The sequence below is a fragment of the Mauremys mutica genome, chromosome 12, assembly GCF_020497125.1.
Source record: "Mauremys mutica isolate MM-2020 ecotype Southern chromosome 12, ASM2049712v1, whole genome shotgun sequence".
NCBI lineage: Eukaryota > Metazoa > Chordata > Testudines > Geoemydidae > Mauremys > Mauremys mutica.
This window is the reverse complement of record NC_059083.1, coordinates 49,176,823-49,199,215: the sequence shown is the minus strand read 5'-3', so window position 1 is coordinate 49,199,215 and position 22,393 is coordinate 49,176,823. Positions and strand designations below refer to the sequence as shown.

General features: G+C 44.0%; 3 protein-coding genes across 3 annotated transcripts; all 3 read right to left on the bottom strand.

Moving 5' to 3' along the window:
- Positions 1-6,467: 6,467 nt before the first annotated feature.
- On the bottom strand, positions 6,468-7,425 carry LOC123345016 (olfactory receptor 5V1-like). Its single transcript, XM_044981564.1, has one exon. The coding sequence runs from the start codon at positions 7,395-7,397 to the stop codon at positions 6,468-6,470; it is 930 nt and encodes a 309-aa protein (XP_044837499.1). The 5' UTR covers positions 7,398-7,425.
- Positions 7,426-11,340: 3,915 nt separating this feature from the next.
- LOC123346868 (olfactory receptor 10A7-like) lies at positions 11,341-15,774 on the bottom strand. Its single transcript, XM_044984317.1, has 2 exons — positions 14,856-15,774; positions 11,341-11,396 (listed from the first exon to the last, which is right to left on the bottom strand). The coding sequence occupies exons 1-2, from the start codon at positions 15,772-15,774 to the stop codon at positions 11,341-11,343; spliced, it is 975 nt and encodes a 324-aa protein (XP_044840252.1).
- A 5,003-nt stretch (positions 15,775-20,777) lies between these two features.
- LOC123346535 (olfactory receptor 6C76-like) lies at positions 20,778-21,725 on the bottom strand. The gene has a single exon (XM_044983987.1). It carries the CDS (start codon positions 21,723-21,725, stop codon positions 20,778-20,780), a length of 948 nt encoding a protein of 315 aa, XP_044839922.1.
- Positions 21,726-22,393: the final 668 nt, after the last annotated feature.

The following is a 22,393-nucleotide window of genomic DNA, read 5'->3' as shown; positions in this document are numbered from 1 at the left end:
TACTTTTATCTTTAAGTCTAGGTCTTTGATGAAAATGTTCTGGTTTTTCATATAAAAATAAAACTAATCCTCTGTCACCTCCCTCCCCCAATTTGTTTTGTTTTATTTTTTTGGGAACCAAAATGGAAATGGAAAAAAAAATGTGCAAATGGAAAAAAACGTGTTCTTGTTGAAATTTTGGGTGGGTAAAAGGACCATTACCTGATAACCTCTACAAATGTTGTTCTCTATCATCAAAATGAGCTGCTTTTGTTAGAAGTCAGGACAGTTACAAATATGGTATTTTTCTTCACAAAAATAGCTAGTGATGATTCTGTGGATTACAGGCAAGTCAATCTTATTTGAGTTCCAAGTATATTTGTTCAAATAATATAAATACAATTATAAAATTGTATAATCCCACATCAGTTTAACCAGGCTCAGAAAAGAGGACAGGACTGGGTGCTCAACTGAAAGACACAGCTTCAGCAAGAGGGGCAGCTCAGCTAAGCCCAGACTCAAGAGGTTGGGGCATCTGGGATAAAGTGGGGGGGGCAAGTGGGGCAATTTGCCCCAGGCCCCGTGCCTCGCAGGGGCCTCTATGAGAGTTTTTCCGGGCCCCTGGAGCAGGGTCCTTCACTCGCTGCAGGGGCCCTGGAAAACTCTCGCCGGGCCCGGGCTCCCGGAGCTTCTTCCGCTCCCGATCTCCGCCGGTGAGGGGTCCTTCCACTCTGGGGTGGAAGGACCCCCCGCTGCCAAATTACTGCCAAAGCGGGATCCGCTGCTGAAGTGCAGCCGGGTCTTCAGCAGCGGGTCCCGTTTCGGCAGTAATTTGGCGGCGGGGGGCCCTTCCATTCCAGGACCCGCCGCCAAAGTGCCCTGAAGACCTGCAGAGGGGTCTCCCGCTGCTGAATTACTACCGAAGACCCTGCACTTTGGCGGCAATCCCGCTTTGGCGGTAATTCGGTGGCGGGGGGCTCAGTGCAACATGAGCCTTCCAAAGACATCGGACATGACAAACTTTGCATTGGAAACCACACAATCATATTATAAGGATGAACATGGGGGTGTGGGGTGTTTCCCCGAGATACAGAGTGTCATATGGGGAAATGTCAAAACAAGTCATTGTGACATTTTGGAAACGAAACCTCATTTCTAATCAACATTACATTTATGAAACAATATTTAAGTTTTCATAATGTGAACTTGAATCAACATGCAAAATGTTTCATTAGATCCCAATGATTTTGTTTTGTTTTCTTTTTTTCATTTTGGTGAGACAACCAACCAACCAACTCCCCAACATGTAGTTTGAAACTGAAACAAACCAATTTTGTACAGATTTTTTGCTTCAGCCACTGAAGCAAAAAATCAATAACTCACAGAGCTCTAAGCAAAAGCTATGGGGACTGGCTGTTTCATGAGAAAGGAGGACTGTAAACTTTGGTTCTTGATTTTCAAAGGGGATACTTTCAAATGCCTTTGAACTCCCCTAGTCTCCTTTGAAAATCCCATGCTGGAATACCTGGCCTCTACCACTCAAGTGAAAACAGGTCTCCTTTAGCTACTAGTAGGTCTCTTGTTCTCTTCTGGGTCCAGCTTCTAGAGGGAGACATAACATAGATATAAACAGAGCTATTATATCACCCTGTAGGCCACTCCTCTAGACTTTGCATCTGAAACAACCATAATGCCTCCTTGTGCACTAAAGGAAACACAAAGTGAAATGGGATTTATAAGGAATAGCCCCATGTATTTGTCAAGAACAAATCATGCCAAACCAATCAAATATCCTCAAATATCCTTCCTTGACAGGTTACTGGGTTGGTGCATGAGGGGAAGCAGTAGACGAGATATATCTTTATTTTAGTAAGGCTTTTGACACAGTCCCACATGACATTTTCATAAACAGACTATGGAAATGCAGTCTAGACAAATTATTATAAGATGTCAAGTATCAGAGGGGTAACCGTGTTAGTCTGGATCTGTAAAAGCAGCAAAGAATCCTGTGGCACCTTATAGACTAACAGACATTTTGCAGTATGAGCTTTCGTGGGTGAAGACTGGGGGAACCTGATAAGGAGTATGGGGATCAATTGTTCTCCATTTCCACTGAAGGTAGGAGAAGAAGTAATTGTCTTAGATTTAGGTTAGAATTTTGGAAAAACATTCTAACTCTAAAGACTTGGTCATGACTTATAACAGAGACTGGAACTGATGACTTCACGAGATCCCTTCCAGCCCAACATTTCTATGATTAAGTGATTTGTTACCCTGTTCAACAGGGGACCACAAATGGTCATCTAGCCCCAGTACTGCTGTGGGGAGACGGATCATAGCTGTGGCCAATTACCCCCTGCCTTTGTTGGAGTTTTAGTGCCACGGTGAGTGCTGGAGTCCACAGATGCTTATGTGTCGACACAGGGAGGGCTAACGCTGTGCCATGCTTCTCCATGGGTCAACTGGGGTGAGGCAGGCTCCTGGACTGTCTGCCTGGCACCATCCAGAAGAACTAGGGGCTAGCTTCATAAACTAGGCATGGGGACACTGAGTGTAACCAGACCTAACCTTTAGGTACCTAGAAAACCACTGGGAGTCTGGGATTCACAAAGGCTGAGTTCAGCTCTCAGGCTCCCTGTGCAATGAGTGGGAAGTGACAGGTGCCTCAGAATGAGATTTGCGAAAGCCAGAACTCTGGTTGGGGAATCAGCTAAGGCAACTAGTGGACACGACAAGGAGAGGAATGTGTGCTAAGCCCCGCCCCTCTCAGGCAGTTCAACACCTAAACTTTTTTTTTTCCAAGTGGGGGAAAGAGGTGCTCCCCCATCACCTTTAGTGTAGTAGTTATGAGATACACCTGGGATATGGGAGACCCCAGGTTCACATCCCCCATGCAGAGTGGCAGAAGGGATTTGAACAGGCCTTTGCCACCTCTCAAACCACTGCCTTGTGGGATATTCTGTCAGGGGGCTTACTCAATTCCTCCTGCTGGAGTCATTCCAGTGTGGATTAATAATGAAAGTCATTGGAGCAGGGGGACTGGATTCTGTGTCTCCCAGCTGAGTGCTCTAACCACCAGGTTACAGAGTCATTATCATGCTTGGTCTGTCTCTGTCTGGCCTACCCAGAGCAGAGCGGGAATACTCCCTCTATCTACATCTTTAGGGAAATAGCATCTGCTCAGCTGTAGGCCTCTTTTTTCCCCAAGGTCTCTTCTCCTACAGCAGGGATGGGGTAGCCCCTCTTCGTATGAGTCTGAGGATACCCCCCTCCTCTGCACTCCTGGACATTCTGTGCTCAGATCAGGGCCCCAGAATGCCAGAAGACTCCCAAATAAAAATAGACCTGTGTGCAATGGAAAACCTCAATGCCTTCTCTGAGCTATTAGTGAGATGCTCAGATACTATGGTGATGGAAGTCATAAAATTAGCTCTAGATTCATAGGCCAGAAGAGACCATTTTCTAGAGATCTTTTTGGGGAAAAAAAATCCCATCTTGATTTTAAAATGGTCAGTGATGAAGAATGTACCGCAACCCTTGGTAAGTTGTTCCAATGGTTAATTACTCTCAGTACTAAAATGCACACCTTATTTCTCGATGGCATAGATAGGATAGATTAGATTGGGATAGGCAACCTATGGCACGGGTGCCGAAGGCGGCATGCGAGCTGATTTTCAGTGGCACTCACACTGCCCAGGTCCTGGCCACCGGTCCGGGGGGCTCTGCATTTTAATTTAATTTTAAATGAAGCTTCTTAAATATTTAAAAAACCTTATTTGCTTTACATGCAAGAATAGTTTAGTTATTTATTATAGACTTATTGAAAGAGATCTTCTAAAAACATTAAAATGTATTACTGGCACGCAAAACCTTAAATTAGAGCGAATAAATGAAGACTCGGCACACCACTTCTGAAAGGTTGAGAAAAGAAGGAATAGCTCTGGATTAGATAGATACTGAAGAATAATATGAAATCAATTTTATTTTATGTAACACCTTTTCAGAGAAAATATACCCCACACATTTTGCAGAGAAAAAAAATACATATAACAGGATTAAATAGTATACAAAAGCAGAGAAAAATTGTCATAATTAGTATAAGTTAATGAGAAATAAACACAGATAAATCAGAAATACTGTAACTAAACTTTTTTGTCACTTTGGGCGTGTCTATTACAGACTCTTGGCTGGAATTGGTGTGTCAGCAGATCCCCATAGTGGCATAGCTGCACCATTTGCCTGAAGGACATAAGCTATACCATCAGACACACACTTCTGTCAGCATAGTTCCTCTACATGACCTATTTTGGTGGCATAGCATGTCAGTGAGGGGCTGTGACTTTTTTCACATTCCTAGCCCACATAGCTATTTGGCAAATTTTGCAGTGTAGACCAGACCTTTCACAGTATTTCTCATCTAAAGATATGAAATGACTTTCCAGACAAAAAAAGGTTGGGAAGTTTTGTTTTGTTTTTTGAAGGAGGCTTAAAGGAGTTCACTGAAAAATCAATGGGAGTTGGGTGCCTGACTCCCTTAGGCTCCCTCGGAAATCTGAACCCACATGCTTAAGTAGTTGAAGGACTGGCCCAAAATTTCATTTTTTTAGTCAAATGTATATCATAGAATCATAGAAATGTCAGTCTGTAAGGGACCTTGAGAGGTCATCAAGTCCAGCTCCCTGTGCTGAGGCAGGACCAAGTGAACCTAGATCAGACCTGACAGGTGTCTGTCCAACCTGTTCCTAAAAACCTCCAGTGATGGGGATTCCACAACCTCCCTTGGAAGCCTGTTCCAGAGCTCATCTGCCCTGAGAGTTAGAAAGTTTCTCCTAATAGCTAACCTAAAATCTCCCTTGCTCCAGATTAAGCCCATTGCTGCTTCTACTGTCTTCAGTGGGCACAAAGAACATTGATCCCTCTCATCTTTAGATGAGTCATTAACATATGTGAAGCCTGTTATCAGGTCCCCAGTCAGTCTTCTTTTCTCAAGGCTAAACATGACCACCTTTTTTCACCTTTCCAAATAGGTCAGGTTTGCCAAACTTTTTATCATTCATGTTACTCTCATCTGGACTCTCTCCAATTTGTCCACATCTTTCATAAATATGTGACACACGTTCAAGGCCACACAGAAACAAACATTATGTTTATAAATTAAGGTTAAGTTTAATTGTAATGTTCTATTGTTGGATCTTCTCTCAAACTTTCCTAGTGATTAACCTCCACATTTAATAAAATTTAGCATCCTATAAAAGCTTTCATCCATAGATATGAAAGCTCTTTGCAACAGTCCTGGGGCTTCAGCTCTGCTGCTCCAACCCCTAGACCCATTCTCCTGCAAGAGTCATCAAATGTAACCTAGGACCCTGACTCCCAGCATCCCCCCTCTCTAACCACTAAAACCCACTCCCTTCCCAGAAAGCAGAATAGAACCCAGGAGTCCTGTCATAGGTTTATTCCCCACTTTGAACTTTAGCGTTCACAAGATGGGGACCTGCATGGACTCCTCTAAACTAAAATCCTAGTTTAGATCTGGTTCTCGCTGCCACCAGTCAAGTTTTAAGTGTCTGACACACTCCCTGTTCCCCCAAAAACTTCCCCTGGGGAACACAGATCCAAACATCTTGAATCTCAACACAAAGGGAAATAATCCATTTCCCTCCTCCCCTCTCCTAGTACTTAGGAGAGATACCTTGATTCAAATTCCTTGAATCAAACAAAGAGGGATTCACTTTTCCCCCTCCCCTGCTCCGGAGAGATTACACACCGAGTCAAATCCTTGACTCAACACAAAGAGGGACTCACCTCCCCCTCCCCTTCCCTAGTCCTTGGGACAGAGATACCTTGATTCAAACTCCTTGAATCAAACAAAGAGGGATTCATTTTCCCCCCCTCCCCTTCCCTTGAAAATCCAAACAAGGGAAGAAATCAATCAAGTTCTAAAAAAGAAAAGATTTTATTAAAGAAAGAAAAAAAAGTACACTATCTCTGTATTACCAGGATGCAAAAATACAGGGTCTAACTTATAAAAACTGGAGAGACTTCCCCTCCCTCCTCCTCAGCATAATCAAAGTAACAGCAAACAGAAATAAAGAATTCCTTCTGCAAACACACAATTGCAAATGTAGAAATCAAATTATAAGACTAATTTGCCTTTCTAATACTCACTATACTGGATAGTAGGAAATACTCCAGGAGAACTTGGAGACATGTCTGACCTCTCTTAGATCCAAAGAGAGCACACAACTCAAACATAGAACACAGACAAAGCCTTCCCTCCACAGAGATTTGAAATTATCCTGTCCCTTGATTGGTCCTCTGGTCAGGTGTTCATCAGGTTACTGAGCTTGTTAACCCTTTCCAGGTAAAAGAGACCTTAACCCTGATTTGTTTATTTATGACAAGTCCTGACTTCCAGAACCCATATGTTCTAACTTACTACATCCCATTCATGGAAGTAGATACCGATGCAAGTATTCTTGATTCTCTTAGAAGAACATTTTCCTCACAAGGACCTTTTTCATGGCTCTCTTCACATCCTTGTTCCTCAGAGTATAGATCAATGGGTTTAACATGGGGGTGACGATGTTGTATAGCAGAGAGATTAACTTGTCATTATCCAGGGAGTAGCTAGAGAGGAGTCTGACATAGGTGAAGATACTACTTCCATAGTAGAGCAGGACTGAAGTGAGATGCGACACACAGGTGGAGAAGGCCTTGCTCCTCCCCTCAGGGGAATGTATCTTCAGTATCCTTGAAACAATGTATCCATATGAAAGTCCAATGCACAGGGTGGGGCTCCACCCCAAGAAGATGCTGGAGACCAGTATCATGGTGACATTGAATGAGATGTCTCCACAGGAAAGAGCCAGCAGTGGTGGGATATCACAGTAGAAGTAGTTGACCCTGTTGGCCTCACAGAAGGGCAGGTGGATAGTGAGGAACATGTGCAAGGCTGCATTGAGTGCACCACTAAGCCAGGAGACTGACACCAGCAGAACACAAAACTTCCTGTTCATGAGCAGCGTGTAGCGCAGGGGTTTGCATATGGCCATGTAGCGGTCGTATGCCATGATGGCCAGCAAGATGCACTCAGCACCCACAAAAAAGACGACGAAGTAGAGTTGTGTTGCACACCTTGCATAGGAGATACTGCTCCTGCCTGAGACGAGGTGCACCAGCATCTGGGGGACAGTTGTGGTGGTCTGGCAGATGTCTAGGAGGGAGAGGTTTCCCAGGAAGAAGTACATTGGGGTTTGGAGACATGGTTCCACCAAGGAGAGGAAGATGATGAGCATGTTCCCCAAGATGGTGAAGATATAGATGATGGAGATAACCCAAGACAGAAGCAAATGTAACCCCTGAATATTATGAAATCCAAGAAGGATGAATTCAGTTGGCGTGGTTTGATTCTCCATCACCACATCTTCACTTGGCTGCAGCAGAGAGGAGAATGGTCTATAAACAAGGGAAAAGGAGTTATGATACAAGAATTTGCATATTTCAGTTTGGTCACTGGCAGAACCAGGAGTCTAGAATTTCTTCCCACTAATCCTCTCTAACCATTAGATCCTATTTCCCTCTCAGATCCCGGAATAGAGGCTAGACAACCTGATACCCTGACTCTGATCTGATTCCTAGAACCTGCTTGCCTTCTTGAACTTGTACTAGACCCCAGGAATGTCACAGTTAGAGCACACACCATTCCCAGGGCTTTGGAATGCTCGTGGCTCCTAGACCTCACTGCTCTAACCACTACAATACACTCCCTCCCAGAGCCTGCAATACAATCCATGAGACCTGTCTCCAAGCCCCCTGTGCTAATCCACTAGACCCCACTCGCCTGCCAAAAATTGGAATAGAAACCAGGAGTGCTGACTCCCAACCTCTGCTTCTCTAACCAATAGACCCAATTTACCACTCATAGTTGAGAATAGAATCCAGGAGTCCTGATTCTGAGTCTCCCAAATCACTAAACAGTAGAACTCACTCCCTTTCTGAGCTTGGGATAAAACTCAAGAATCCTTCCTTCATTGGTAGATCACACGCCTTTACGAGGACCTAGGAAAGCTCCTGATTCACCATCTTTTCTTTAACTCTTAGATACCAGTTTTTCCCTTAGTCAGGGCTAGTGCTTGTGCATTGGAGAAAGTTTGTCCTTCCATGGACCATACCACACATATTCAAGTGATAAATAAAGGATTTTAATCTTCATGGACTGTAAATCTAATAGTACAGTCAGGGGCATGGTACTGTGAAAACAGTGACAGTGGAGAGACAGATTATTACCACTAGCTGGTAAAATATAAAACAATCTAATTTTCATTTCTTTAGCTGTTATGTATTTCCAGATTTCATTCAAAATAAACATTAAAAAAAGATAAAAAGGTAAGTATGAAATGTATGTGCCTGTCAACTCATTTTATTCTTTCTTTATCTGCTTTATATTTCCACCATGCAAAGTATGGCAGTCCACTTGGTATTGGGATCCATTTGTTTTCAGTTTAGCTAAATGACAAAAATTGCAGTTTCTCATGATTGCATATATGAAATCTACATGCCCCTCAATGGCGTGGTAGGTTAATACAAGGCTTTACAGAAAAGCCATATTCTGCCTCCACAACACTGGAAAGTTATTAATATTCCAACAGAGACAAATGGCCGGCTAGATAGGGACAGAAAGAAACACACAAAAAGAGAAATGGGAAAATAATATTATGACAAGCGCTTGCTACCCACCTGATTCTGATAGATTCAATACTGACTATGAGACAGAGATGATGGTGATGGTGAAGATGATGATGATGAATGTTTTTATTACAAGCATTAGTAAAAGATAGTAGTAAAGTATAGACTCACCCTATGTTTGATTTTGATCTATTTTATGTTTCCAGATTTTCAGCATACAAAGTGACAAAGTCCAATTGATATTGGGATCCATTAGTTTTTTCCTTACCTAAATCAGAAAGATTATACTCTCTCATGTTTGCAAGTTAGTGGTACATTCAGAAACAAAAGCACAACATAAATAAAGTGTTTCTATTCAAAATTTCTGTGCCCTTCAGACACTACAAAAGAGTGAAATTGTGCACCCCATAGCACCAGAAAGTTTCATATAACTCACTAAAGCGAGAAATGGTGAAATAGATAGACTAGATAGATGAAGGACATTCAAAACATCCATGAAAGAATGAATATTCACAATCATTATAATAGCTATAGTAATATGTGAAATGCCTCTCACCTACCAGTTCAAATAAACAAATGATGCTGGCTCTGCATTACTAACAATGGAGACCTTGAAGGAGAACTTAAATATCTATTCTTTAAAAGGACTCTTGAGAACACATCCCTAGAGCATTTGTTTTCAAAGATGAAGCTGCTTTGGGTGGAATTTCAGTGGGGAGGAGGGAGAATGGGAGGGAGATACTGTCAGTTTGTTCTCTGCTGAAATACCTGTAACTGTACTGTGTAATGGTGATGTAAATTGTATTTGGAAATAGTAGTGTTCATGTTGATGTATGTCTATACCCACTGATATCCAAAGCCAGATGGTGGCTCTTTGGAGTGGAGCATAGATCACAGCCACTGTTCTGGTGTCTTTGACCATTTCTGCAGAAATGAGCTTCTAAACCCTATGGATGGAAAATAAACTCTCCATATATGACCCTGATAAAGGACCCAATAGGGCTGTGAATGGAAAGAGGTCTTGAGCATCTAAAATTCTTAGGGGTCATTTGGAATCCCCAGATTAAAATATCTGTTCAAACACCATTTAAATCAATGGATTTATGCCAGGGATGAATTTTGGTTCTATTACTTCTCAGATAGGGTGGTGACTCTGAAACCTACTGATGACATATTGGACCAGATTTTCAAACTTGGTTTACGTAATGGTAAGGACTGAGACTGGGATTTTCAAAGAGGCCCAAGGGAGTTAGGAATCCAGCTGGCTTTGCACTATGTCCAATGGAAGCTGGGTGCCTAACTCCCTGCGGTCCTTTGAAAATCCCAGCTACAAATCTTTATTTGAGCAACTTCATATCAAATTCTATTTTGACCATTTGACAGCAGAAACTTAAAGTGCTTACTGGATTTGGGGTAGAGTATGGTATTTTAGTTGGAGACTGGGATATGGGTGTGCTGTGAGCAGAGACTCCATTTTCCTTAGCAGAGAACTAGAAAATGCCCTATTGCCATAAGATCCACACATTATTAACTTTGTCCTCCAGTCTACCCTAGACTGCTCCGGAAATCAGAGGACCAAGAACTGTATGAATTCAAGTCACCTCCACAGCTGATCAAGCTTCAGTAGCATACCACCACCTTTCCCCATTCCAAATTGACTCCTGTCTCTCTTTCAGGAAGAATCACATATGCTTTAGGGAGTCAATAGGACTTCTTTGTACCCTGTGATGTGTGACTAAATTATGACATGTAGATATAATAGTGTGAGGTGTTTTACAAAATTTTTAATTAGGGGTGAATTGGAGCCTAGAGAATTTAGTTTTGCCTTGAACCTGCAGGAAGGGAGTAACACCCCCAAATGGAATTTGGCAAAGTTATAAGCAACTGAAAACAGGGGTGTAATGGGGTTGGGGTTCTCACCGTTAGTGAGGGCCCTTGGTCGAGCGTGTGCAGGCTTGCACTTTCTCTCCCTGTAGCCCTTCTTGGGCTCAGGTCCTTAATTAGTCCTGTAATCTATCAACGGTCTTCGCCTTGTTATTGAGCCGTACTCCTAGGGGGTTTCTACAGGAGGCAGTGACCTCGCCCTCTTTGGGCACTTCAGGCCCCAGCTCTCTTGCTGGGCCACTAAGGAGTTCCACTCCCCTTCTGGGGTGCCTCAAAATCCAGGCTACTACTCCCTTGGTGGCTAATGGGGATGCGGGGACTCAGGCCCACCCACTACTCTGGGTCCCAGCCAAGGGACCCTGTTGATAGCAGCCATTCACTGTATCCCTTTATCTAAGTCATATCGCTGCTTTAGTTCCTTGGGCCACTTCCCTACAGCTCTGCGCCTTCTTCACCCCTACCTCAGGACCTTGTCTGTATAGAGTCCCAGCTACCAGCCTAGAGCTCCTTCTCACTCCCTTGGCCAGCCACACACCATCCACACTCCACCAGTTCCAGCAACAAATGGACTCATTCAGGCCCTGCAGCTCTTCTTTTACAAGCCTGCTGGGCCCTGATTGGCTGTGTCACACATAGCCCTTCTAGATAGCTTGGAGGATCCTCTCCACTGCCTTTTTCAGGGGCAGGGTGTGGCAGGGCCATGAGGTCTTGAGCGGGGGGGCAGTTTGTAAAAGGATGAATTCTTCTGTTGGCCTAGCTACTGTTTCTCAGAGAGGTGGATTCACTAAATCAATGGATAAACTCATTCCACCGACAAAGTAAGTGTCTATGCAATAGTGACACAGCTGCAACACTGTAGCTGTGTGGCTGTAGTATTGACATGTGCAAATCTTCATTGGAGCAGGGAGTGAAGCCTGGGTCTCCGGATAATGCATTAGCCACTAGGCTATAGAGTTATTCCCACGCTCTCTATACTTTCTAGGACTCTACTCAGCTAATTTCTAGAACATTCTCCTGGGATACCCGCACTCCACTCCCTGCCCCAATGAAGATTTCAGTACATACACAGAATAGAAAAGCTTCAACAGAGGAGATTGAGAGACACATCTGAGCACACCTACCAGATTAGACCCCCACAAGTGAGATACCTGAGGGAGCAACAAGTTTGTAAATGCCACTGGGGAGTTGGCATGAGTCAGGGCTGAGCTGCTCAATGGTGTCAGTAATTTGATGGCTTCCCACAAGCCCACTGGCAAAAATGTAGGCACCTCTGGGATTTTATTGGTGGAAACTTAGGTATCTGAGGACATTAGGCAACTATAGGGCAAGGTAGCAGGGGTTTCATTACTGTTAATAGTGTCTAAATGTTGGCCTCAGGAACCTAAGTTAGGCAGTAAGGCACCTAAATCCCTCTTGTGAATCTAGCCCTAAGTCTTTAGAGGGTGTGGTTACAAAGAAAACCTAGCAACTATGACCTGAGTGAAACCCCTATGGCAATGTCTGAGTAAACAATAGCTCGGAAATGTGAACTGACTCATTTATTTCAATGGGTGCTGTTACAACCTGGCCCTGCCCTCGCCCTTGTCAGTTATCAGTTTGTTGTACTCAGACCCAAACTATGGTTCCCATGTGATTCTAACCCCTCTTGGTCTAGATAGTGACTGGTCACTGTCCTTAGCTCTGGGTCTCTTTTAGGCATATTGCCAGGTGAGGACCCCATGCATGACACCCTTCTTGGGCAGTGGGACTCTGTAGTCCACCTGTCTTAGACCACAAAACAATTGACTTATTTCTCCCATCCACCAGTTACTTATACCCATTTCCCCTCACCTGGCAGTGCGAGCCCAGACAAATCCTTCAGGGACAATGCAGCAGGAAAGCAAGAGACGCAAACACTTTATAACACAACATCAGAGGTACAAAACTTAGGAGAACAACATCCTCAAGGCACCCCTCTCAGTCTGATTTCACCACCCCTGGTTCTGGTCAGCATCCTCAGGTGATGCTGAGTCTCACAGCCACGTCCTGTTTCCAGGTGCTTTTGTTGAGGGAATTTCCCAGCTCCAAATCCTACCCCTGTTTGCTGCTGTGTAGAGAGTCAATCAAAGTCTGCGGCCCTGCCAGCAGAAAACCCATTATTCCAGCATAGAAGAATCAGTACGCATTGATGGCCAGTGATGGATCTCTCCCTGTGAGTGATTTCCAAGGTATCCTGCACTCTAGCAGGGGCAGCAGTGCTCAGAAAGACTGATGCTGTCAGGGTGAACCACTTTTTCACTAGCATTTGGATGTTCTAAACCAACAAGGAGGTTACAATGGAAAACAAAGGTCTCAATGAAGGTAACAATCACAAAATTGCTAAGGCACATAGGCATGCTATGTCATCAGCCCTGTACAAACCTAACTCTGCATTCAGAAATTCTTTGTGAGTGAATTTCCCAGGTGTTTTTATTTTTGTTTATTTTTTTTATTCTATTGGTAGGAGATTAGAAGTCATTTAGGCAGTTGTAGTTGTCAGACATTCATAGAAATGTAGGGGTGAGAGGGACCTCAAGAGGTCATCAAGTCCAGCCCTCTGTGCTAAGACAGGAACAAGTAAACCTGGAGCAGCCCTGGTAGGTGTTGTCCAACCTGTTCTTAAAAACTGCCAATGATGGGGATTCCACAACCTCCCTTGGAAGCCTGGTCCAGAATTTAACTGCCCTTCTAGTTAGCAAGATTTTCCTAATCTATAACCAACATCTCCCCTGCTACAGATTAAGCCCATTGCTTCTTGTTTTATCTTTGATGGACATGGAGAACAATTTATCAACGCCCTCTTTATATCAGCCCTTCACATACTTGAAGACTGTTGTCAGGTCCCACCTCAGCCTTCTTTTTTTAAGACTAAACAGGCCCAGTTTCTTTAATCTTTCTTCCTCTCAGGTTTTTTAACCCTTTGACCATTTTTGTTGCTTTCCTCCATACCAGGGCTGCTCGGGTGGCAAGTGGGGCAATTTGCCCCAGACCCCACAGGGGCCCACACGAGAATATAGTATTCTATAGTATTGCAACTTTTTTTATGGAAGGGGCCCCTACAATTGCTTTGCCCCAGGCCCCCTGAAACCTCTGGGTGGCCCTGCTCCAGACTCTCTCCAATTTGTTCACATCTTTCCTAAAACATGGATGTTATAAAATACAGACCAGACTTTAAATCTGACCTGCCCTTCTGGATTTCTCCTGAGTAAGCTGCCCATTTCCGAGACCCTTCTCCAGCCCCAGGAATGAACCCCTTCCAGCTCATGCCTCTACTTCTCTCTGGGGTGGGATCCAGAAATCCAGCCACACTCCAATGGGGTTGCCAGTTTCCCCCTTCATGGGTGCCAACCCCATTACCTCTCAGGTCCGATGTTCTTGGACTCTGCCAAAGTTCCCCGTTGGGACCCTGTGGTCAGGAATAATTTGTAGTGACACAGAAACAGGAGTATTTGTCCAAAACGTGCACAGTGCTTAGAGAAGCAGATTTTTAAAATAACAAAAAGACCTACAGGACCCATTGTCTTCCTTATGTTTGACATTCCCCTCCAGCCCCTTGGTAGACATGACCTAGCCTTGGTGTCTCCTGTTCTCTCTGGGAACCAAGTTACAGCTTGACCACTGCAGTTCCTGCCTCTCACTCTGTCTGTCTGTCTGTCTTTCTTCACCCTGTTGGCTCTGGGTCTTTTTGTTAGGTTCCAGCAGAGCCAACCACTTCCTTTTTAATCCTTCGGGATCTTTTGATCTCAGCCCTAGCCTTAGGAAGAGTAAAACATCCTAACATGGATGGTGCCAGCCAGGTTGGTTCTTCCCTCAGTTGATGACCCAGCCCATTGTTGTCTTAACCCTCTGAAGTGGGTACCTCAGAGGCTGAATTACCCTTCATGGGTTCCTTAACAGCATACTTTACAAGCTCCTTTGCTTTAACATTACACAGTCATAGAATCACAGAGTCAGAAGAGACCTCAAAAGGTCATCTAGTCCACCCGCTGCTCAAAGCAGGACCAATCGCTAGACAGATTTTTGCCCCAGATCCCTGAATGCCTCCATAAAGGATTGCATTCACAACTGTGGGTTTAGCAAGCTCATGCTCAGACCACTGAGCTATCCCCCCCAGCAGTCAGATGCCAGTATAGAACTAAAAAGGGAAACCAAATTATACATCATATTGTTAAGCAATAGTACAGACATTTTCCGACTTTGTGACACCTCCCAAGTTGAGACACTTCAATGGGGCTCAATGATCAGAAAAAACAACAACCGTATTTATAAGAACAAAGAAATGTTACTCCTGGTCAAGAATTTCCTCAGAGCCTCCTTGACTTCTTTGTTCCTCAGACTGTATATGATTGGGTTGAATGTTGGAATAATGACTGTGTACAACAGGGCGAGGGCTCGATCGGTGTCCACAGAGACATTGGAACTGGGCCTCATGTAGGTGATAAAGGCGCTGCAGTAGAATAAGATGACTGTGATTAGGTGTGAAGAGCAAGCGGAGAAAGCTTTGTGTCTCCCATCGCCTGAATGCATCTTCAGAATGGTGCAGATGATGCTTGCATAGGAGGTGATAATTAAGATTAAGGGGACTACTGTGAACACTATAGTGAGAAAGGAAAGAATGGCATTGATAAGCGATTTGTCCGTGCTCACCAGCCTAAGCACGGGGAGGACGTCGCAGAAGAAGTGGTTGATTTTATTCGGCCCATGGAAGGGTAATGTGAATATGGCTGCCGTTTGCTCACATGCCACCAACTTACCCACGATCCACACCATAGTTGCCAAGCTTAGGGTGACCTTTCTGCTCATGATGACTGAGTAATGCATGGGGTTGCATATGGCAACGTACCGGTCATAGGACATAACAGTCAGCAGGCCACACTCTGTGCTGCCAAAGAAAAGATAGAAGTACATCTGGACTGCACAGCCCAGGAAAGAGATAGCCTGCTTCTCTGACAGGAGGTTGGTCAAGGTCTTAGGGACAACCACTGAAGTGTAGCAGATCTCCAAGACTGACAAGTTCCTGAGGAAGAAATACATGGGGGTGTGGAGGGCCAGGTCAGCAACCGTGACAGCGATAATGAGGCCATTTCCTATCAGTGTGAAGAGGTAGATGAGTAAGATGAGGACAAAAAGAAGGGGCTGCAGATGCTGAAGGTCTGAGAAGCCCAGAAAGATAAACTCTGTCACTGCTGTTAGATTTTCTTCCATAGCTCGGTCATGTTGAGACCCCATAGGTATTTAGATCCCTCTCAGGGGGTTGCATGGTATCTCATAAAAGATAGAAAGATAGATTAGATAGAATCACAGTTACACAATCAGCTTCACCCCCTCCCCTTTCTCATCTCTCTATGTTCACACAGCTCAGGTGTTCTATCCCTTGGATCTTACTCATCTCTGGTTGGCGATTCTGACACCCTATCCCACACTCACCTCAGGAACAGACATTGGTAGCTGCTGTGTCCACTCCAGAGGTGTAGTTGGGCCACACCTGAGCGGCACTGCGACCCCATGCACTTGGTCACAATGCCTGGAATGGGGGCCTGGGTATAGCACCGCAGAACAGGCACTGCAGGAGCCTCCACTGCAGGGTGAGTCATGGACACACACAACAAGTCATGAACAAATGGGAAAATCACAGTGTCTGTGACTTCTTTCCCATTGTGACAGACATGCAGCCCTACGAATGATTATTAAAGAGCACCCCCACATTTGTTCCCACTACCCTACCTCTTACAGTGCCATCCCATTAATGAGAATGAGATACCAGAGTGTTGAGAGAAAAAGCACTACACAAACCAACAACAAACAGCCCAGACACATGGCTGGTCTCGTCTAATCTTACACTTCACTGCCAGCTAATGTGATTAGATTTACCTCTCACGTTACTGGAACACAGCTGGACCAATTTCTGTTCTTCTTTACAGATAAGATTCTCCAAGTGTCTGTGGGACTCTCAAATCTGGGTGAAATGAGAGAGAATCCTGTAGATGAATATATTTTAGGTGTCATTGAAAATGACATTGCAAATAGATAGAGTCGATAGGCAGATAGATGAATCATTCATTACTATTAGTTACCTTAATAGAAAGACATTATGCATAATATCTTTGATAAGACAGAGAGAAAGAAATTAAGAACAATTCTGTAGATTAGATACATAAGAGTAAATTAGATTGAGTGATTAGATGAGAGAGAAAGAGAGAGAGAGTATAAAAGTTGTCTATTTTTCCTTCAATTCTGGAGATTATTTAGGTGTTGATGGCTCCATAAAATGAACTTGGGGTCAAAATAGTAAAGAAGGAAAATGCTTCAGACTGTCCCACAAATACCTTACTCTGAGCAGTCAAACCTTCCCACTTCTGAGCAGTTCCATCATTTCTGAAATTGATTTTTCTTGACCGAGAAGCTTCTCTGCTAGTGAATCTCAGACATCAGTCCTTTCTGTACTGTTCAGTGACTACTGGGATAAAATCCCCAGGGTTCTTTCTGACTATGGGTGCCTGGGAGAATTTTTAATTGTATTCTGTTTGTAAGCACTTTGATCAATGAAATCAACTCAGCAATAAAGAAACTAACATTAAATTCAGACATGGTCCAATCCAAATTGCAATGTCAACTGTACTTGTTGATCAAGGTCAGAATATCGGCTTACTCTCAGTTCTCCAAGCGTTTACAGTAGACATATTCTTCATCATGATTAAGATGTGTTTGTTGCAATAAGGGTCTGAGATCTTAGAACCTAGACAATTTATATAAGCTTCTCAGGCACAGGCTCCTGAAGGACATGTAACAAGGATGTATAAATTGTATCTACAAATGTCAAGAACAAATATAACTAATAGGTAAGCCAAAAGGTTTTAGCACTAATTGCCGGTGATCTCAACAGCATAGATCTTGGTGGAACTGGTGTGAGGTCTGACTAGTCTTTAAGGAGATATGATGTTCACTTCATCATGATCTCAACATCCAACTGGGAACAAATTCCCCGCCCCCCCGTTGGCACTCTCAGGATGGAGCTGAGAACTCACTGGAACATGGGTAGTTATTAACTCCCCTCTTATCCCTAGAGTGACTTCATAAAGACAGAGTTGAGGCACTCTGGTCAAGAGCAGGGAAATTCACAGTGCCATTTCCATGCTGTGATTGATCTACAGAAAGCCAAGAATAGCATCCTCCAGGGATGTCAGCTCTTCCCACCACTAATTTCTAAATCTCCAGTTCAGATCTATCCCCTGGCAGACGTGACTCCAATTTGTTACCATATGATGGCTGCTTGTTGTCTCATGTGAAATGTATGCAGTGGTTCTCAGACCAGCTCCCAGCGGACAAGTCTCCATGTCTAAAATGTATTCAACAACAGCCTTGGAAATTATTTGCAAACTTCTTGGTAAGTTCATCTCAGCAGCCAGGGGCTAGTGGGGAAATTCACTCCAGTGTCATTCCCATTGGGGGTAACTTTCAGTGTGAACTGGACAATCACCTCCCTTACGCTTCTTTGAAAATCCTGGCCTAAACCTGCAAAGGCCTTCAGTGGTGCACAGACCTTGTGTGTATTCGACATGGAAGTATCATGGACATTGAACTAGCCTGGGACACATGGATGCAGGCTCCCCAAGGCAGGGCTGAAGCAGGTTAGTGGGACAGTGTGCTGGAACTGTCAGTACTTAAGCTATAGCCTGAGCTGTTTGATGGGTCACTGGAGGAACTCTGTCCTCCTGTGCGGAGTTGCATTATTGCCTTGTTTTATAAAGTTTTTCTTCACCTTCCTCTGAGACATCAGATCTTTGCAATTGACAAAGTTATGACACTGATAGCAACAGTCTCAGCCTTTTCTTGCCCGTGATTTTCGTCACTCATGATTATTAAGAAGAGGTGGTATATGAATAACAAAACCTCTGATTTATAAATATGTTTGTGAATAACATAGTAAGGACACTTTGCCAATGGCCTGAGAGAAGTCTGTTAGAAGAAGATTGACTGTTTATAGCAGGTAGCTGAGCATCAGCTTTTCTGGGTTCAATTCCTAGCTCTGGGAGAGGAGTGAGTGTAACAATTAAAGTGTGTTGGGTGGGTGGCTTGGGGGCAGAGGGGAGTCAAGATTTTTAGAGAGCAGGGCACATCAGGGAGTTGATTCTGAGTATGTATGTATTTCATAATCTCTCTCCTCCTTCCTGTGGAGGCCAACTGTCTTCTTTAATTGACAGCTCTTCAGAGAAGGGACCAAACTTTCAATTATACCCTTAATATGGGCAGATCAATAGATCCCCTGTCCTGTTTGGATCATCTGAGCATGGATATCACTCCTTACATGGTTGTAGACTTGGATTTTCAAAGAATCCTAGTGGACTTAGGCTCCAAAATGCAATTCAAAACCAAGGGGAGTTGGGTGACTGACAGTCTCAGCCTTTAATATTTTAGCCATATCATCAAGGTCTATAAAAATGACCGAATGACCATAGACTGGTGGACAGAGTCTGTGACTGGTTTCATTCCCCTGAAGGAAGTCCCAGTTTTCAACAGACTGGAAAGGACTAAGGAAAGGGATTCTTATTCTGGGACATGATTCCATTAAAACATGAAGGCGAAGACTCATAATCATCCAACTCCTATTGACTTTGAATAGCATTTGAGAGCTTCCTCAATTAGAATTTTGTGAAATTCCAAGTGAGCTGTCAATGTAGTTATGGAATACACATCTTGCACACCTTGACAAATTTCTTCACACCCATCCTGTCAAACTTTTTACACTCCAGATATCAAAATTGGTTCTCACCCCTCAGTGCTGGTTGGTCAGGGGACAGTGCTAAGAGACTTGTTCGGGGCAGTGCTAAGGGGGGCATGATGTAGGTCCTGCACCCAATGAGCATCTGCTCTGGGGCACAGGCAGGAACTGTTAGTGGTAGTTCCTCCTCTCCCCTTAACCAATCAGCACTGAAATCCAGAAATCACAATTCTGAAACCACGCTTCCCAGGGCATGCGTTATGAGTGTTTGGTTTTATCTCCAGCCCCCATGACACCTTCGGCATCCTGCCCACACTCCCATCTGTCTGTCGGTCTCAATCTAGGACTCCATGCAGGTCCCATTGGAGCGTGAGCCAATTGGGTGGGGCCTTGAGGTCAGCGAGGCCCTCAAACCCCAGACTAAACCAATAAGGTATCTAGGTCAGAATCCTGACCTCTAGTCAGTCAAGTGTTGACAACTTTTGCATCCCCAATCTATTTTGAAAATCACCACCTGAATAGATAGAGTCAATAGGTAAATAGAGGAGTCATTTATTTCAATGACAAGTATCAGAGAGGTAGCCATGTTACTCTGGATCTGTAAAAAGCGACAAAGAGTTCTGTGGCATTATATAGATTAACAGACCTATTGGAGCACAAGCTTTTGTGGGTGAATACTCACATGCATCTAACAAACTGAGTTTGCGCCCATGAAAGCTTATGGTCCAATACGTCTGTTAGTCTATAAGGTGCCGCAGGACTCTTTGTTGCATATTTTGATGAGTTAGCTTGAGAGAGATAATGATGCACAGTCCATTTCACCATGATTGCACCATCACACTGGCACAATATGTGTACCCCATAATCACTCCTACATAACTGTCATTTATTTCATAGTCTTTAGTATTTATTATTCATATTTCAGGATCAACTAGGATCCCCAGTAATAGACCAAGACAGCATGGGCTAGATTCACAAAGGGACATAGATGTTCCAGTGCTGATCATTGAAGCAGATGACTTTTAGGTGCCTAGAAATTCATAGGGATTCACAAAGCCTCAGCTTATGCACCCGGGTCCCTATATAATGAAAGGGGAAAGTTAGGCACCTAAAAATGGGATTCACAAAAAACAGCTTGCTCAGGGGTTCCTCATCTAGGCTAGCTAATGGTAGATTCCAGGGAGGGTGCCTATGTGTCAGCTGTGAACACTTTCTTGCGGTAAGGCACCAAAGGTGTTTTTCACAAGAGGCCTGGGGAGTGAGAAGGATGCCTCATTCATCACTCTTAGCTCAGCCATTTGGGTCCTCAACTAGGATGCGAAAGATCCAGCTTCAATTTCCCCCTCTGTCTTAGGAGAAAAGGGATTTGAACAGGGAACTACCACTTCTTAGAAGAGTACTATAACTTAGAAGAGTACTATAACTTAGAAGAGTACTATAACTATTATTCATGTTTAATTTCCCTTTCTTTTCCCCTCACAAAACCCATTCAGAAGTTGATATGCTTCCTTGAGAAATTCATGCTTCTCTTCAAGGCTGCCGTCAGGGAATCTTTCATCTGCTGGTTCCTCATGCTGAAGATGAAGGGGCTCATGAGAGGGGTCACCACTGTGTTGAGCAGGGCCACCAGCTTGTTGAGCGAGATATCGCTGCCTGAAGGCCGGACATACATGAAGATGCAACTGCCATAGCCCATGGTGATGATGATGAAGTGGGAGGAGCAGGTGGAAAAAGCCTTGTTGCGTCCTGTGTGGGATGTTATCTTGAAGATGGTGGCAACAATATAAGTGTAGGACACCACGGTCAGGATCAAGGAGCCCAGCAGGATGGTGGAGGAGGTCATGAAACTCAGCAGCTCCACAAAGCTCGTGTCCACACAGGACAGCTTGACCAAGGCCAAGCCGTCGCAGAAGAAGTGGTCAATCTGGTTGGCATTGCAGAAGGGCAGGGTGATGAGCAGGATGGTGGGGATGATGGTGGCCAGGAACCCCGTTGCCCATGACCCCACCACAAGCTGGAAGCAGAGCTGAGCATTCATGACCATGCTGTAGTGCAGTGGGTTGCAGATGGCCACATAGCGGTCATAGGACATAACAGCCAGCAGGACAAACTCACTGCAGCCCAGAAGGAAGTAGAAGTAGCACTGAGTGATACAAGCCAGGTAGGAGATGGACCTGTCACCCGTCAGAAAGCTGGCAATCACCTTGGGTAGGACAGAAGATGTAATAAGGATCTCCAGACAGGAGAGGTTCCAGAGGAAGAAGTGCATGGGGCTGTGGAGGTGATGGTCTAAGAGGATGATGGCGATGATCATGATATTGCCAGACAAGATCAGCAAGTAAGAGGCCAGGAAGCCAACAGCAATGAGGCATTCCAGATGGCGGGGGTAGAGGAAGCCAATGAAGATGAATTCGGTCACGGTGGTTTGGTTCCGCATGGCTACATTGGATCTATCTGTGAGGGGTAGAGGGAGGACGGAGGGAATAGGGAATAATGTGTCAGATGAACAGGAGAAAAGAAAAGTAGAAAAACAGAAGAGTACAGAAGAGGAAAGAAAAGATCAGAAGAGAACATAAAAGGAAAAGGAAGAGAGATACGGAGGAAAAAAATGATAAACTGTAGAGGAGGAAAGCAAGGGTGAAATAAGAAAAGTGAAGAAGACAAAAGAACAATACATCAAATAAAAAATTACCCTGTGGGCAATGGGTGGGATGGGAAGAACAACAAGTCAATGTGAGCAGGGAAGTGAAGACAACGAGAAGAGAAAACAAATGGCAAACAGAAAAGGAAAAAAAAGTGGAGGAGAGAAAAGCCCCAAAAATAAAGAAGAGCAGAGCTGGGTGGAATTGTTTCCCTGGGCAATTTTTTTACTTTTTTTAGGTGTGGGGGAGAGAGGGGAAGAAAAAAGAAATGTTTTCAGCTGAAAACTCTTAAAAATTTCTGGTTTTTATTTTCTTAATGAAAAGTCAAAAATTGTCCACAAAAAGCAGACACTTACCACAAAAGTTTTAGTTTATTTGAAAAGCCATTTATTTTTGTCAAAAACAGTTTTGATAGAAATATTTGGACTAGCCTTAAAAATAAGGAAAGAAATAAAAAGTAATA